This window comes from Arvicanthis niloticus, chromosome 3 (genome assembly GCF_011762505.2).
Source record: "Arvicanthis niloticus isolate mArvNil1 chromosome 3, mArvNil1.pat.X, whole genome shotgun sequence".
NCBI lineage: Eukaryota > Metazoa > Chordata > Mammalia > Rodentia > Muridae > Arvicanthis > Arvicanthis niloticus.
In genome coordinates, this window is record NC_047660.1 from 100639446 (window position 1) to 100658659 (window position 19214).

The 19214-nt window shown below is 44.2% G+C and overlaps 1 protein-coding gene across 2 annotated transcripts in view; it reads right to left on the reverse strand.

The window, feature by feature from the left end:
• The window catches only part of Rarb (retinoic acid receptor beta), a 337428-nt gene that overhangs the window by 60938 nt on the left and 257276 nt on the right, over positions 1 to 19214 (reverse strand). For both annotated transcript variants that reach the window (XM_034498164.2, XM_076931593.1), the window contains exon 3: positions 10469 to 10610. In XM_034498164.2, the coding sequence (XP_034354055.1) occupies positions 10469 to 10610 (142 nt within the window). The remainder of the gene's footprint in view (positions 1 to 10468; positions 10611 to 19214) is intronic.

A 19214-nucleotide genomic window follows, 5' to 3' on the forward strand; every position in this document is an offset into this window, starting at 1 on the left:
GCAGCCCTGTGGGGGAACGGCCAAGGAGGGAGACCTACAGATTCCAGCCCCAGGCCCTCTCAGTACATACACCAGGACTCATCAAATACCAATCCCTCCAGTACCACCTCCCTGGTGTTTCCCAGAGTGACACTTCTTACAATTTTGTCCCCAATTGACTTTGTTTACTAGTTACTTAAAACGCAGAGGACATGAGTGCATGGCCACTATATGGAAGACAGCGTTATCATTTGCCTTAAGTAGAAAAAAAAAAACCAGGTTCTTCAGATCAGATCGATTGCTTAGTTTTGCAAATACAGTTTTATTGGAAGAAAGCCACACTCATGTTGCAAGGGCCTCTAAGGGTTCTGCCAAGCCTAAAATATTTACTCTCTCATACTTAGGAAAGTTTGTAGGCCTCTGAAGTAGATCCAACCAGTTTCAGCTAGGCTTTGATACCCTCCTCTGTGTGTTGCTGAGGTCAGGAGACACCAGGGAGGTATTAAGGATGCCCCAGCATGGAGATATTAATTAAGGATGTCCCAGCACTGTCGAGACTGAAAGCTTAAATGAGTATAGCACAGGGAATAAGGCTCCAAAGGACCCAAAGCTCTTACAGGCAAGTTCAGAGGCCTTCAGTTACTGTGTTATTTTGTGCAGAGACTATGGATAGAGAAACACTGTAGCAGTTTCTTACTGCTTCAAAATACCACAGTGCTAACCCGGTGATTTCAGGAACTGAATCCTACAGGAAGATGGGATACAGGAGAAGAATATGCCAGAACTGTATCACCCGAGAATCGAAGAGTGGCTGGAAGAATCCCGGGCATTGAAAACCACCAGTGTGGCTTCAGGGAGTGTGAGTGTTAACTTTCCTGTCATCTTGACTGGATGTGGAATCATTTCAGAGGCATACCTCTAGTATAAGAATGCATCTAGTGGGGTTTGTCTGACGTGCAAGTGGGCAGTACCACCCTCTGATGAGAGGTACATACGCGATCTGAAGAGAAAAACAGAAAGCCAGCTGAAGGCCAGCACACCTGTTCCTGCCTTCTGATCTGCTCAGATGTGGGCAGCCTTGTACCTCCACCATCCCAGGGCAAAGCAGCTCCCTTCACACTGGCTTCCCTGCCCAGTGGATTTTATTAGACTGAAAACCAAAATAAACCCTCCTTCACTGAGGGTTGCTTCTTGTCAGGTATTTGGTTATAGCAAAGAGGAAAGTAGCACAGGTAGGTCTCTGGACCTCAGAACACAGAATCCCCCTCCCTGATCTTTGTCCTACCCCGGATGACCCAGGAGCTGTGTTTTAGACACAGCATCCAGCACCCTTACTCAGCCCCAGGCTGCATTAACATCCGCACTGACTGCTTTCTCATGCAGCTGACTGCAAAAGCAGGCCTGGGGAGGAGGACCAAGTGTGGATAACAGGTTCCTGCCAAGAGACAGGGACGGTACCCATCCAGCCAGGAGAGGAGGGTGGTGGAAGGAATGATGGCTCAGCAGCTGCTGTCAAGTGATAGGTTTCACACTACCTGAGAGACTGATGACAGACTGCCCTTCATTCTAACTACTGACCCAGGAAGAGATCCTTGGAGCTGGGTTCTAGGACACTCAGATACCGTCCCATCATCTGGTTACACATATAGGTAACCCAAGGCAAATGAGCCTCCATATGCAGGAGCCAGGGAAGGCAGTCATCCCTCTAGAAATGAGGCTCACAAGCTTTGCTCTTGGTACTTTAGCAAAACATTTAGGGCTGTCCATCTACCCAGTATCATTACAAGAACTCACAAAGAGAGGCTCTTACTTCACTCTCCTAATGCCTCATCTAGGCTTGGTTATAGCCAGCAGCCAACAAATGACAGGAAAACGGCTGTGTTTCACACCTACTATATGGCAAGCACAACATTAAATGCATAATCCTCACACCTGTGCTCCCCAGGGCCCTGTAATGTGGCAGGAGAGTCCTCTTGTCAGGGAAGCTGGGGCAGGAGGACAGCTAAAGAGACACCTGCTCTAAACAACTCAAATCCCTGATGCTTTCTCCTGCTCTGGCCTGCTGTGTGATGAGTGCCCATTCTCCTAAGGTGCAGCTAAAGCAAGTATCCCCTCTCAGGAGAGCCCAGCAGTAGTGAGGCTCCCGTAGGTAGAGTTGAAGGAACATGGTGCTTCTTTAGTCTGAGAGTCACCTAGCTCATGCCCTAGTGTGTGGTGATGGAACTCCGCTCAGACAGAGTGTGCATTTTTTACTTCCTGGGCAGTCATAAGTTGGCATCTGTCTCCCAGCTTGTCACTTACTTTTGGGTTGTGAGTGGGGATCAGTGGACCATGGATAAAAAAGTGAGAGATAGTTATGGCTCACCTCTGCCGAGTAGAAAATCTACAAAGGCAGTTAAGCTAGGTGGTAAGATGAGAGGCATAAGGAAATGAATGAAAATTAGAAAGACATTATCTACCCTGATGATGATCTTTATGGAAATTCTTGAGTACACAGGGAACTTACCCTATGATTTTTCCTTGTTATGAAGCCTGTGAATTCCAGCAGGGGGACCTGTGAGCCCATCCATGAAATCTGTAGAGCAGCAGAGGTGACTGTGCTTGGGGTAAAGGCCCTGGGTCCAAAGGGTTTGTTGTAATGAATTAGCACAGGCTCTGGACAGGGAGTTCTTGGTGGAATCAATGTCTGAGGTAAACAAACATTCTTATCCCATCAGCTTGGGGATGGTCATACTTACTTCATGTGTATGGTCCACATTTAGAGACTTTGTTAGGGGCCTTTTAAAAGTTCAATGTACCTTAAATGAGAAGGTGCCAATGAGAGTTAAGGGACTCTTAAATCTGAAGATCATTTAATTGTTCTTTTATAAATTTACTCACAAAACTGCCACAGAAAAAGAAGGAAGAGAAGGAGGAGAAGGAGGAGGAGGAGGATGAAGAAGAAGAGGAGGAGAAAGAGGAGGAGGAAGAGGAAGAGGGGAAGAGGAGGAAGAGGAGAAGGAGGAGGATGTGGAAGAGGGAGGAGAAGGAGGAAGGAGAAGAAGAAGAAGAAGAAGAAGAAGAAGAAGAAGAAGAAGAAGAAGAAGAAGAAGAAGAAGAAGAAGAGGAAAAAGAAGAAGAAGAAGAAGAAGAAGAAGAAGAAGAAGAAGATACAACAATACTATGATGTAAACACTAAACACCATATTTTTTTTTTTTTTGTGAACAAAATCAAAGATGATTTGCTCCCTACTTGAGAGCAAGGCTACCTAAACATAGACAGGCATCCAAGGGGCAGCCTTCACCAAGCTTCAGCTGTAGTTTAAGTAAGAAAAGCAAAAATGTAACGGGTCGTTCGTGAGTCTGCATTGTGGACATGAGGTATGTGGGGGTGTGTGTGTCTTTGAAAAGACCAGAGGCAATGGACACCTGGCCATAGGTTCATTTTCCTCACAACTTCTGAGCCTGATGCTTATAGCACCCTCTCCTGTCAGTTTGTAGAGGTCTAGCACAAGTGATTCCCCAAACCCATGTTTTTCCACTCGAGTTGTACAAACTGGGAAGAGCCAAGTCCTGCACGCAGCCTGCTCTGCTCAACACTTCTCTCTGTTTAATGAGACACTGGATTAAGGGTGAGGAGGGAAAGCAGTTGTAGAAACTGTTGTCTGCACATGATTTAAAAGATCAGTTCCAGCGCCATGCTGGGCTGTGTGTGAACTCTCTGTCCACTCTGGGCCGTAACAGGTATGTAAATGTTGACTGGGCAGATAACCAAAGTTCTTTTGTGTTGGGCAACTTTACAGCGAGCAAAGACAGAGGAGCTAAAGGTTATCTTTAAACACTAGTCAGGTCAAAGTACTGAGAATAAATGACTCATCAATGCTCAGCCCCAAATAAGACATCTGCACCACCCCCTCCAAGGTTCAGCAAATATTGGAGGAGAGGGATGGAAAGAATTCAAGACCTGGAGGGTGGGGGAGTTTGTAGTGAACGACTACTGGCTGTCTTCTAGACTGGAGATGGCTACTACACTGGGAAACCCACAGTGCAAAGGCAGCTGTAGTGATTACCTGTAAAAGATCAGTACAAGACTGGACCCATCAACACTCTATCATGCATGGGGGTGGGGCCTGTAACATTGCCACCTAAGAAGCTCTAGGCCCTTCATGATGGTTGAGAGGTGGGGAGGCATATTTCTCAATGGCTAGCCACTGGTAAGATGCCCTTATTCAACTAAATACGTCTTCATCTGTGTTCATGTAAGCAACCCTAATTAAATGCAGTGGTGCCGCAAGTCACACACATACAGAAAGGCATGGAAGTAGGAGAGGGACTTTCTGGGGAGATACTTGGTGGGTAGGAGAGAAGATAAGAGACAAAAGCAGGGGAAAATTACATCCTATACGTGTATGAACTTTATTTGGTTGTAGCCAAGAGGCAGAGAAGTGACTTTTTTTCAGAGTTTATAAACAGGGTGTGAGCCTTGCACTGAAATATAATAATAAATAGTAAGTTTGTGGGTTGTGGAGGTGTGTGCAAAGGACTAGGAGAAGAGTGACTGTCCTGCCTCGGCTATGAAATGGACTCAGGGGGTTTTCTGAGAGGAAAGGACACAACCATAAGCATCTGGGGTTCAGTGGCGGAGCAATGAGGCCACCACAGGCTCAGGTTTATACGTGGCACAGGTTGGCATGGCTGCAGCCTGTATCTGTGGGAGGAAGCACATAGCAGTGGTGATGGAGTGGCTTCACCCAGCATAGAGGGCGCTAGGCCAGCCACTCAGAGCAGCTGGCACATCACAGCAAGTGGATCCAGGTGGACCATAACCAGAATCCCTTGCTGGCTTTCCTTTGGCTACACCATGCCACCTTAACAATGCCAAAAGTTTCTAAGATGTCATGGTCTACATAGCCAAAAACAGTATCTAAATTTCAAGTTCTCAAAAATCCAGACCTTAAAAACATAAACGCTTTGGCTTAAAGTTCTGTGCTATTCAGTTGGTAAGCCTGGCTTTCTTGTTCTGCAGTCGTGAAAAGGGCAGTGTCACATTGAATCTACTACCATAGCGGACAGACAGGTAGCTATTTTTTCATACTGAAGCCCACCCTACATCTCCTTACAATCATCCTGCATTCACTGTGTGTCTTCCCTGGGACAGGGTCTCACACAATGTTCCAGGCTGGCATAGAAACCACTATAAATAGCTAAGTAGCCCAGGCTTGCGGTTCTTACAGTGGTGCTGAGGGTGGGCAATGGCCCTAATGTGTATGCTGTTTTCTGTATTTCTTGTTTTTATTTAGAGCATGGCCTTGGAGTCCCTGTGAGCCCACAAGGAGCACTTCCTGCATCTTGGAATCCCTCTGCTTCTGTGGCTCCTTCTCTGAGTCTCCATACATTTTTGTTGCACTTTTAGAATGGATGCTGAAAATCGACTCTGCTCACTTGCCATTAGCACTCCCACATTCCGCGCTCTGGCAGACGGCTGCAAAAGGCCTCACTCAGCCTGTACAGCCTCAGAAATACAAGTGCCACCATCAGTTACCACGAGCAGGCTTTAGACACAACTCCAGTGCTTCGGTGGACTCTGGAGGAGTACATTTTACTAGCAAATCCCTTTACACACTTAAAATCAAATTTGATCAATCAGAATTAAAATTTCACACGGTATTCTATTCTAGAGAATACAGCTCTAATACAGAGCAAGCAGTGTGCTGGTTGTTTTATTAACCACTGGCAATAAAACCGAGTAGAAAAAGTAATTCAGAGTTTTAAAAGCTGCTTTTTATGGCAGGCAGTATATATTTCAGTTTGAATACAGACTTTATAATCAAAGTACTTCTACCACGGCCACTGAGACAGCTTAGGGGGTAAAGGTGCTTCTAGAAGCTAAGCCTGACGGCTTGAGTTTGATCTCTGGCACCAACATGGGAAAGGAAAGAACTGACTCCTAATTGTCCTCTGATCTCCACTCAAGAGCCATGCATGACAACTATATGTACGTGTGTGTGTGTGTGTGTGTGTGTGTATACATGAGAGCACGCACACACACACACACACACACACACACACACACACACACACACTAATAAAGAATAAAATGTAAAACTTTCTTCTTCTAAATCCCAGCACTGTTCCTTAATAACTGTGTTATTAAACACAACAATTAACTTCTCTGAATCTTAGTTGCCATGAAAAATAAAAAGTTGGAAGGCATTCTAAGTAATCTGTCTCCTAGGACTGTCTGGAGGACCAGTGGGATAAAAAGAAAGTGTTCTCAGTAGCCAAGATACAGAACATGTTGTCTAGGTGTCAATCAGCAGGTGAGCAAAAAATAGGTGAAAAAGATGGAGTCTACATGCTTTTTTATTTCACCATAAAGAATGAAATCATGTCATTTGTAAGAAAATGGATAAAATTACACATCAGCATATTAATCAAAATAAGCGAGACCCCCAAAATCTCACATTGTCTGTCTGTCTGTCTGCCTGCCTGCCTGTCTGTCTGTCTGTCTGTCTGTCTGTCTATCCATCCATCTGTTTATCTATATCATAACTGGAGGTCTAAGTGTTTGTGAGCCAGCCCTAAGATAGGTGTTGGAAACTGAGCTTGGATCCTTCATAAAAGCAGTATGCTCACTTTTAACCACTGAACCATTGCTCCATCTCAAAAGAAAGGGAACCAGTAGGAGGGAGAATAGGGACAAGAGAGCGCAGTGTGTGTGTGTGTGTGTGTGTGTGATTGTGCGTGCATGACTATGAGCAAAGTATATATCTGACATGTAGAAAACACCCTCTAAGTTAGCTACCATTGTAACACAATTCTTAGATTTAGCTGGTCCCCACCAAACATAAAGAATGAAGTGGGTCTGTCAGCACTCATGGTGGGAAGGTCTTGGGCTTAAGACCATCTTCGCTTTCTAGTTGGCTCAAGGTACAAATGGGCTATGTGGGAGCCAGTCTCAAAGGGAGATAAAAGAAGGACAGGGAAGGAAAGGAAATGAAGGAAGAAGGAAAAGAAAAGAAAAGAAAAGAAAAGAATTTAAAAAGAAGAAAAATCAGAAATAAGGAATGAAAGATGATCTGGGATCATCACTATGGGATTTGTTGTCTATAGAAGACATGATGTCACATGCATTTTTGGCAGTTTGGGGGATGAATCCAGTGTCTCAGGCATACTAGACAGGGCTTTTCCATTGAGCCACACACTTCTATCTTTCTGAATATATACTAAGGGATACTTTCTTCATGCCTTTGCCTCTCTTATTTGGGTAGATTAAACCTTAGCCCTAGTCTTGAGGGGATGTCATAAGACACACACCAGTGACAACAGACAATTGTGTTCACAGAGGGGTATATGACACAAATCCGACCAACAAGACCACAGCCCAGACTATGATCATGATCCGAGTCTATCTCTCTGTCTCTGTCTCTCTGTCTGTCTCGCTCATTCACTACTTCCTCCCTTCCCTCCTTCCTCCAGAAAGACAAACCTGGAGCTTCTGGTGGCCATCTTTGTCAGCCACAGGGGACAGCTTTCCAACTAAGAAGGCAACAGCAGTACACAGCATGGATGAAGATAAAGGCACACAAGCCCTTTAAGCCATAACTCACATGGACTTTCTGTGAAATATGCTGATTTTCAGCTAAGCTACTCTGAGTTTCTGTCACTTTCAGTCTAGGGCTCTCCCCTCCTCAGCCAGGCTCTATTTTCTACATATCAAATCCAAGATCTCTTGGTTCATAATAGCTCTTGCATCCCACAAGAGGATTCTGGATGGGATGCCTAGCTTTTGGTTCCACAACCTTGGAGAACACTGCACATGTCTAGGGTACCTCTGAGATCCTTGGGTAGTATCTCGCCCAGTGACTAACAAATCGATAAGCTCCATGGCTGTGACTGAGTAGAAATATCAAAGCTGAAAACAATGGGGGAGAAGAAGAGCGTGCTTGAGTTGGAGACCTGCTTCTCCTTGCACAGGAAGAGATTGCAGGCATGAACTGCTTGCCTTTCTGGGTGTTGGTGTGCTTACGTGTCAAGCAAGTGAAACCAATCTCTAAGATCCTTTTTCAGTTCTAACATTCCAGAAGCGTCTATTACTCCAGGCTCCTCTCCATTATGTATGGTGTGGGGTAATTGGTTACAAGTCTCATTTCTGTCTGCTTCCTTTTGTTTCAGCTCTAAAAAATAAATCCTCTATTAGACTCCTAATTTCTGTATTCCAAGTACTTATTTCCCCTCCAATTTCCTTCTGAGAAAAACATTTATTTTTGCGTAGTTGGACATAACCATCCCATTTTCTTCCCATTTCTATATTTTTAAATCTAATTAAGGTGCTAAGTTCCTTGAGAGCTGAAGCTGGGGTTTTCCTGTGTGTGTAAACATTATTTTTTTTAATTGCCAACTAAGCTGCCAATTTTGACAGGGAAACAGGATATGGGTTTTAAGTAATATAAGCAGGAAATGGGTCTCCAGCCCACACAAAATAAATACAAAACTACTGATTTTTCTCCTAGTGCACATCTGACTTACTCATTTATAACCTTAGTCTGAGTTGAAATTCTCCCACAAAAATACATATGACTGCCATATCAATAGGACCAGAATAGGAGCATCAGGTGATCTGCCAAGTGTCACCCAGGTAAATATCATGGCATAGGTGTCAAACCAAAAAACCAGAACATCAGGTGACCCTCCTGGTGTCACTTATGTAAATAACGTGGTTATTTCAGGTCAGCAGGCCTTTCCCGGCAGGGGAGAAAGGTCAGTCCTAAGATAATTGAACATCAGCTTCCCAGATCCACATTTCTTGCTTGCTAGTAACTCACTCCATTTGGAGAGATCAAGTAGCTGGATAATAAGTGGCCACATGATCTGTCCTGTACAAATAGAGCTTCCCAGAGGGAATGGTCCACACACAACCTTTCTGACTGCCTGCCTAGCCCAGGCTTGCTCCCAGGGACTCTGTGCATGAACAGGACTTTGTTTCCAAGGGTATAATGGGTATCTCCTGGTAAACATAATTGAGTGATGTGGAGGAAGAGGACACAGGGTGGGCTGTCACTGCAGTCCAGGGCCACTGTCAAAAGCTTGCTGTCAGTCACCTGCTTTTCCATTAGAAGGCCCACTTTGTCCTGAAGATGACTGCACTGTGCTCGAACTTGGCTTTTCTGTTCGCATGCTTTGGAAAGAAGAGCATGTCTGTCCCAACAATCTAAGGACAAGTTTTGAATTCTCTTTCTTGAGACTGGCCTAGGTACATTCAGTGAACTGAGTACTGTGGTCGGAATGCACAGCCAGCTGACCTAAGCTTAACCATGTTAATCCTGTTCCTGAAGAGCAGAAACCTAAGCAATGAAGCCAGGGAAAGTTACAGGAAACAGTGCTAAGAAGTGTGTGTGTGTGTGTGTGTGTGTTTGTGTATATGTGTTTGTTTGTGTGTGTGTGTCTTCTGAGAAACAGCTCTCACAGTCCCTGGACACCCCTGGAGCTGTGTCACTAGCTGTGGCCCTCTCTTCCTTTAGTCCAGGCTCCTTCCTAAGGCTACAACAGAAGTCCTTGGCTCACAGCACAGCCCTTCTCATGCACAGTAAAATCATGGATGGGAATCTGACTTCTTGCCCTATGCGCTTCGAGGACAAAGACATCTCCCGGTTCCCTGGGGAAGCACCTTGCCTAGTGACTCATCTGCAGTGAGCCTTCAACATCCCCTAAGAGATGGAATGAAGAAGTAGCAGTGCCCTCCATGTCTCAATGGGAACACATCTCTGAGACATCTTAGGCCTGCTGCCTGGGTCATTCACCTGGGATGCATCCCTAGGATGCTTTAGGCCTGAGGGCTGAACGATGTGCCATCACATTCATTTCTATGTAGAAGCATCAAGGAGAAAATATAAATAATGAAAAAAAATCTGTACCTTATAACATCTGTCTATACTAATGCATCTATAGTCAACTCCCTAGTATCAGATGTTTATGGCCCAATAAGCAATTTTTGATTCGTTTAGGTATTTTTGTTATTCTTGTTGGGAAGGAATGGTTTAGAAGAGAAAAGATAACTCAACTTGAGAAACATTCCAGTGCCCCAGTGCCCAAATGATCCTTCTAAAACAAGTGTGCACCATGCCACCCATCTACAAATAGGAAATCCGTATGTCCGCGAGTATTATGATTTTTCGTCTCCTTCATCCCCATGCTGCAGTGTGTCCACTGTCAGGATGAAGACACAGAGGGGGCATGGCCACTCGGACTATCAGCTCAGGAGCCCCACTGAGTCAGGACCCCTTGGAATCCACAGCCACAACACATACAACCTGATTTTCACCAACAACCTCTCAAGCTTTCCAGAGTCTTCATGGTTACGTCATCATGTCATCTCTTTTTATACCTGGCCATGGCAGCACACCATTCCTGTCACATGTGAATGTCTCATGTTAAAACATCACTCTTGATGATTGGATCCTAGAAGCTGAGCACATATATGTAGAGATAAGTAAACAGAGATTCCACTCACATTCTTTGGACATGCCCACTTCAAAGCACTTCTGCAGGCGGCAGTACTGGCATCGATTCCTAGTGACCTTGTTAATAACGCAGTTCTTATCTCGGTGGCAAGTGTAGATCATGTTCTTCTGAATACTTCGGCGGAAAAAGCCCTGCAAGTAAGAAGAGGAGCAGATAAACAGGGAGCTTCATGAGAGACCAGAACCCACCTTGGGATGCACCTTGGCCTTAGCCTGCTGACAGAGGGATAGCTGCAAAAACTGAACTTAAAACCCCAGTGGCTAAGAGCGCTTTTATTCTTGCAGAAAACACAGGTTCTGTTCCCAGCACTCATACCTGGCAGCTCACAACTGCCCCTGTTCCAAGAGGCTGTGACACTCTCTTCTCACCCCTCAGCCCACAGACCCTTCTAGTCAAAGCTAGAGATAGTCTTACTAAAATGAATGCCAAGTTGATTTGCTTGGAAAACACCAGAGAGAGTTGGCTGGAACCCATGCCAACTTAACTTAAGTACCTACCTACTTACCTATCTACCTACTATCTATCTGCATTTCCCTCATGTCATCTTGAGACAGTTTTGCATTTAGTCTTCTCATTAATAAATTAAGTACAATTTATTTGACATTATTTACATGTGTGTGCTGAGTGTGTTGCCATTTTTTAACTTCCCGAGAATGCTTTGATAAACTCAGCAATATATCCTGAACCTGTGTAGAACACTCATGAAATGGAACAAACTTTAGGTTCAAAAGTAGGGGCCTCTCATCCTCTCTGTTCCCTCAGTTACTACCTGGTAGCTCTGCAGCCAAGGTTAATGGAGGGCTGCTTGTTCAAATCAACATGTGGGCATAGCAGGTGATAAACACTCCTCTGTTATCTTCATTCTCTCATTGCCTCACAGAGAGCTGCCCGCCTTGAGTATTAAAAGTGTGGGGCTCTACATGACCAGTTGCGGTGGGATTTACAACCACTTGACAGGAAACACACTGAACAGTCTTCTCACGTGAGCACAACTTCGCCTGCAGTTGATTACTTAGGTAGGAGCCTGACTAACACACGCCAATGCTCCCGGAGCACAGGATTTTTACACAGGTGCCCTAGGATTTGAAAGTCTAAATAAACATTATTGTTATTTGCATGATTTTACTGTAAGGACCTGGAAATCTGTTTTTTAAGACTGCCAAGAAGAACCCAGTGGGGGCGATAGTCTTTGTGTGTGCAAAAGGAACAAAAGAGGAGGGGACCACAGGTGCCTCTTTCATTTATTAAAACCCAAATATTCAGTTCAGCAGTTTTTTTAGTGACTGGGGAGCACAGAAAAAGAACACCATGATATTCAAGGGAAGTAAGAGAGAACTGGAGAACTTTATCCATCACTAATTACCCATCAGTATGGCTCAGAAACAATGACTGAAACCAAATACAACTTCTCAGTTTTCCAGATCAGACTTTGGCTGGGTGTCAGCAGGTCTCAGTTTCAGGAAATCATTCCCAGCATGGCAGAACCCTCACCGACTATGATACATGCTGGGAGGTATTTTGATCTGTGTGTTGGGTAAACAGAGACTGTCTGTGATTCATATGGAGTTTTGTGTCAACCACACCTTTGCCTTCCTTCACTGCTGTCTTACATAAGCCTCATCCCTGCTAGAGACCTCAGCTTTCAGGACCATGTGTGGATGAGGAGTGGTACAGAGCCCCAGGTCACTGATGATTTAACAGTTTTATATAGGATGCTTTAACATAAAGATGGAATTGTTTTATCTTTGGCTTGCTTGGGAAGCCAGCACCATAAACGTAGAACACCCAGTGAGCCAGTGTTCAAATGAATCTCATGTCCTGTGAATAGTAAGTCTATAAAAGGTGTGAAACCCTGGGCTTTCCCACTCCTTGCTGAGATAGATTATGAGTGAATATCGGGGCATATCAGCATTTTATGAGGGTTTTTGGTTTTTTTGTTTTTTAGAAATTCTGAGGGAACTCATGTTTCTTATCATGTGATTCAATGTGATCTAAAGCCACATGTATGTCAGACTTAAAATGAAATGCCTCATATGATTGGACTTGGGTATTTAAAACAGTCTTTAGAGGTTCACATAAAACAGTTCTTGAAGCAAGTAGATAGAAAACGACTGTAGGGCAAAGACCAAAAGACTGATTATGAGAAGATGAAGAGATGCTTGTATCTGGAAAAAGGTAGGAGAGGGCAGACCCAGCAGACAAGGTGCCTTGCCCTGGGAGTCAAGCCCCTGCCAATACGCTCCTCACTGTCCCTGGGCTGTAAACTGGTCACAACCTTGTACAGTTGAGCTCTCAGCTCCTCAATCAGAAACTGGAGGATGCATGGATATGGTCTTTTCTAACTGCCCAGTCCTGGGTTACAAACTCTACCAGACAGTGAAGATTAGGATGGATAAGACAGTGTAGTGTCAGAAGACTAAGGAGAGAGACATCTTCCACCAGAATGAGCAGGAATGGGAGTTTTCTATACTCGCTAGAAGCTTAAAGGACAGCAAGGACTCCAGTAGCATTTATGGTCACCTCGGAGTCATGACATGGCCTCTAGGGAAAGTCTTCAGGTGGATATCTATGGAAGCCTTGAAGTTGGGACCTTTTTGTAGTGATCCAGGGCTCATGGCTAAAATTTTAGGATGTAGGTTTTTGACCCCAAGTCTTATACTTCTAACATTACTTTACCCAGATATCCCAGGGAACTACCATGAGTGCCTCATCAACAAAGCCTTTTGTAACTGATATACACAAGGCTGCTTCTTCTCCTAGAAGCTTTTGTATTCCTTCTTGTAAGCTTCATTCATTCAAGGGAAGTTGAAGTATTAAACAATAGTACAGTGTGCCTTCAAGGTGACATGAATTAATATGAGGATTGTCAGACGGTGGCCACAGTCATAGCCTACAAAGTCCAAAGACATGATGAATTTTCCCATTTTGGGCTTCAGGATCACCATTTTCTGGTACCCATGTCTTTATGCTATTGACAAAAGACTGGCAGGGAGGCTGGCTCCTGTAACTGCAGCAAATACTCTGGTGTCATCACAGTGTCCACTACAGCTTCCTGGAATGATGGCAGGGGACTGGATGAAGTGAGAGAGAATGCCAAGAAAACAGCTATTCGACTCCTGGAAGGATAGTGTATGCTAGGGCTATGGCAGAATTTGATACATAGTAGATGTTCAATAAATAATTGTTAATTGGATGAATGATGATGTTCAAGTTATAACCAGAGCCTATAGGATAGTTTTGGATTCATACCTCAGTTCGTTTAAGATATCTATTAACATTAAATGCATCCCTTAGGATGGCATTATTTGAAACTTAAGAAGGCGAATCACAATGTTTCTCTCAATGAAATAAGGAAAGAATTGCTGATCAATGAGTGGCAATCATCTTTGTCAGTGTGGATTTCTGTTGGTGAACCCTGACTTGTGTGTGTCAACTGACTGAGGTCAAAACCATGATTCTGTTGGCCACTCCCAGTGTTTTTAAATCAATCATGACTTCTGTTGCGTGTTTAACACTTTGAGTGGATAATTACAGCTTCTATTGATTAACCATGGTTTTCCTGACTGTGGATTCAGTAGTCTGGGTAGTCAAAGCTGGCAACACTAAGAGCAATTATCCCCACATCAAAAGGGCATGCCAGCATTTTCAACAGGACTCTAGTATTTTCTATCTGTGAAGTTCTCAACTGTTCTCAGATCTATCAACTCTTCCCAGGATTCCTACCTATGGAGGAGAAAACCAGGGATTCATGTTAGAGCCACATGGCTCTGTTATTAACCAATGGGAGTACTCAGAATCTGCTCAAGACTATTTCTGTCTCACCTGGAGCATATGAAAGATTATTGCTGTGACTCACTTTCCATTATAATCAGTAAAGAAACTATCTTAAAACAAAAGATACTCAAATATCCTCCTGAACTTAAATACCTAAGCTTCCAAGTTCCCTCGATAAACTAATAGCTTGAACTTGCTTGTTCATAAAGTACACAGAAAGAAGTGGTCCGGCTCTCCCCCAGGATATTTTGTCATGTGACTAAGTTGGGCTACCTTTTCTTTTTTAATACTTCCAAATTATGGTTCTAGACCTTCCCAATCCATTGGCCTTGTCTGGTTTCGAAGCTTCCAGATGGTGTCATATGTAACAGTAGCAGTATTCATTCTCTTCCACAGAGACTGAATTTTTAAAATTGAGACACTAGCCTACAGCTGTGAGCTAGGTTTTAATTCAGGCCTGTGTAGATTTTAATTCTGACCCCACCACTTAACTGCCTCTGTGGCCTTGGGCTAAGGCCTCAGTTCCCTCATCGGCAAGAAAGAATGGGCAAGTTCTTACCCAGTGGGATGGGTAAGCATCAGCCTCAACACAGGCCCTGCCAGGGAACAAGAGCTTGGTGAGTGGTCATTCTTGTTTTTAGAAAAACCTGGTTCCTTAAAGGAGTATTCCCACACACATTCTGTGATTAAAATAACGATTCTCTAATTGGAAAGAACAGTGCTGCCAGTGTCTGCATTCCTCTGGGCCAAGCCCTCCCAGTTCCATGAACATGTGCTCTCTCATCCACGCCTTGATCAGTAACTTAATGTCAATTTGCTGGTGTGGATGACAAGGCTTCGCCATGTCTTCATCAGTCTGAGCTGTGGGTTCAATGTAAGATGTTTTCTATGCATTTCCATATTTGAACACTTGGCCCCTATTTGGTGATGCTCTTAGGAAGGGTTCTGGAGCCTTGGTGGAATAAGTATGTTCCTGGGGCAGGCTTTGGGGTTTTACAGCCTGACCCCATGTGGTCTTTGCATGCCCTTTAAGCATAGATGAAGTGTGGACAGGCATCCCACTTCTGCTGTCAAAGATTGGGGTGGTATTTAGCACATAGTAGGATGCAATAACATCCCGACTGAGTGAATTAAAGCAACGGGAGTTCAAATGAGTTAGAGGAGACTCATCATCGGTCCCCAGCTCTGGAGACGAGTTAGAATGTGAGCAGTAGGTATTTTCCTACAGGACTCTGAATCAGCAGGCACCGAGTGGGGGCACAGAGTGAATGACAGGAGTGCATAGGAGACAACAGAAAAAGGGATGGTGTTCAGACTTCAAAAGATCTTAAAGCATTTCCAAGTGTGGACTAGGGAGACGTTGTACTCTTCTATGCAAAAGAGGACAAGGTCAGAATTATGGCTGGCTAACACAGCCATGGGAGTTGGGAGTTCTTGACTTGACCAAACAGTTATGTTGTTGTTGTTAGGTTAGCTGTTGGGAACTGGGCAACAATACAAGCATGTAATTCCTGAGCTGGCCTTGCTGGGCAAGAGCATAGCCCAGAAATCCTAACTCTGAGATAGTGTTGCCATCATCCCTTTCAGTTTAATTATGACACACAGCTACTTGTGAGGAGTCATGCTATGCTATTCTGACAGTGGGCTGTATCTAACTTTACAGCTGTCTAGTCAAGTTTAGATGTGTAGCAAATATAATAGTGGTTTGAGGTTAGGCACTAAATAAAAACTTTATTTTTCAGAAAAGCATTTTGGCATCATTTTTAGTCACAAAAAGCACTGGGTCAGGAAAATGTCACTCAAAAAGCAGTGTGGGATGCTGTGTGATTGGTTTTAATTGTTAACTCCATACACCCTAGACCATCCTGGGAAGTGAGGCTTGATGAGGGATTGTCTGGATCAGGCATGTCTGTAAAGAGTTGTCTTGATTGATAACTCATGTGGGAAGACTCAGGCCACTGTGGGTAACACCATTTCCTACCAAGCAGTCCTGAATTAGGTACTGACGATGTGCTGAACACTAAGTATACATGCAATCCTTTCCCTGTTCTTGCAATCCATATGTGATACGACTAGCCGTTCCGACCTCCCTGAAATGATGAACTGTAACTTGAAAATGTCAGTGGAAATAAAGCCTTTATCCTGTACGTTCTTTTTTTTTTCATGATATTTTATCACAGCAACAGAAATAGGGTAGAACAAGCCACATGAGTGAGCTTAGGTGTGGCCAAATTAATTTCTGTACCAAGTGGAGCTCAAAGGGAAAGAGAGCCAGGAACCTTATGTGTTTTATCCCACCAGTAAAAGGAAAAGATGACAAGTCTATCTCAATCCAGGAGTAGCCAGGTGACCACCCAGGTCACAGGCTGCTGAGGACAGCGGGCAACAGTTCATATTCCCAGACCTGCCACCAGCAGGGCGAGGGGGTGGGGAATAATCCCCTGGTCACTCTGGGAAGCAAGGTTGCAAGACCAGGAAACATGTTGCCTTAAACAAACAGAAACACCCTCGGTGGCTGGAAGCCCAGTCGTGACAGCATCTGGGAAGTTTTTAATAGCAGGCTTGGGGCAGGCAGACAAGCGAAGACCCTATCCACCCAGCAGAAAAGACAATGGGTGAGAGGGAGGGAAAGAGAGGAAACTCAGCGACTGCTGTGGTGAGGGAGGGTTTCCTCCTGAGGTGGTGGGCATGGACCTAAGGCAAAGAAAACACTGAGCCAGTCAGCTGGTGTTAGTCTGGGGCTGCCTGCTGCTGGAATAGGGACCAACAGCTGATATGGTCCTTGTGCCACAAAAGGAAGCACAGCTGCCTCAAAGGGAGGAGCTGAAGAATGTTTGTTTGTTTTGCTTTTAAATAATAAATCCCTACCAGGTCTTGGTCTTAGGCTGGGAGTTCAGGGAATATAAATGAACAGCAATATAAGGTGAGTGCAGAGGCACTATGGCCAACTCAGAACATTGCTTCTACATGTAGACTAATCTTTCTGGAAGACCATGCAACAGCATTTTCCTGGACTCTGTCAGGTGAGAGCCCCCTGAGAGATCAACCTCTCAGTCCCAGGAGCCACTGCCCCTAGTCTCTTTAATTTTAATCTCCAGGTAATTAAAACTCCCTGCAATTGGCCTCTGCTCTTGGCCAAGGGCCTGAACTTACACCAGTGGTAGTCAAGGCCCACACTTCCAGACTTTGAGCATCTCAAGAAGGGCACAGAGCTAATGCCTAGGCTAACAGTGAAATTTACTATAGTGCAACAGTTCCCTGTGAAGAAAGGCTGCTGGGTAATTCACACAAAAACAATCAAATAACAAAACAAAACAAACAAACAAACAAAAAACTGTGGTCAGAAGACATGACCCACTTGGATCAAACATTTTAATTTAGGTGAAAAAATGTTTTTTTTCCCCCCACAAAATATGACATTGGGTGAAATAATGGTTATAAATGATGAAGCCTTATGAAAGCTTATCACAATCCTGTTCTGGTAGACAGGTAGTGATCCTCTAAATTTGGGACTAGTCAAAAGCCCGGGCCTGCTAATCAAAATGGCCATTTTAATGGATGAGTTGTGAACATGTGGTCTCACAGGGCCCACACAGGTTCATGGTACAGAATGTCTTTAGAGAGACAAGTGTTCCCAGAACAGTCTGGGCCTTTCTCTTTCCTGAGCTCATGGGGTCTGAGAGTCTCCAGGTTCTTCTGCCAGTCCTTACTGCTGTTGAGAGGCTATGGATCAGACAGAATTAAGTAGTCCCCACAGTCACTCCTCTGGACTCCCTTAAGATGCCTCTGAGAAATCCCATTACCTTAGCAAGAGCCTAGAAAGGTAAAGCTTGGATAGGTTGTTTGATATTTGACTATGGTCTTTACTTCCTGCCTAGGGGACTCTGGGAGGCCAGGGCACGGGGAGGAGCAGGCACACTAAGAACTTTTCCATAGTTGCATAAAACTTTCTTTCCAAGATTGGAATCATGAGGTGAAACTCCAGAAGCTTAACTGGTGACCTCTGGATGTCCACCATACTGAAGATCCACCCACATTCAGAACAATCTAGAAGAAAATCAAGAAAACAGGGTTGGGACAGCAAATGGAGTATCCCAAGGTCTCTAGTGCAGAAGGGTACATGCATAAAGATGACACACCTAGGAGAGCTCATTGCTCTTGAGAGTTTGAAGATGCAGAAGAAAATCTACAGCACTGAGGGCAAAACGGCTTCCAAAATGAAAGAATTCACTGGGTGCTCAGAGCATTTTTTAGCTCGAGACCATTTCCTTTAAACCAACCAAAGACATCTGCTATCTAGATTATGTGGGTCAGTTCTTTGGTGCCCTTCCATAGTGTACCCCATAGTTACCAATTTATTGTTAGGGTTACACTAGATAGAACAAGGCAAGAAGCCAACAAGTTTGAAGCCTTTAAACTTCTCAGTTAGCTTATGGAGAACATGGACCAGAATATCTCCTTAGCTAAAGTCTAGGAGCGAGTGGCCCCCATTGCTCTGAGCATGGGTCGTAAACATCATCTGCACTTAAATCCACATCCCCATCTGGACTGGGATGGAGGGGCAAGAATATTAGCCGAAGGAGATAGAGGCAAAATGCACTTTAATACACTCCAAAATGCTTTGCCACAGAGCATGAATCTTAAAATCTGTAAGTCTGGTGTACAGTGTTCACCACTGACACAGGCAGGACTCATCTCTGTCATAACACTCTTGATGATACTGAACATTGCCATGGCAACCCCACACAGCACATAATTTAAAGCCCTTTCACAGATACCAATAATTATGATGGGTCTATAATGTTTTAGGGCATCAAAGACCTAAATTAGTAGAGAAAAAAAATGACTATCCACAATTGGATGGGCCTTTTCCTCCCATCTCAAGTGGGTTGAATTTTCAAGGCCAGTTTGGAGTTCTCCTAGTATAATTTTTTTCTTCATGACTTTATACACGGTTCTAT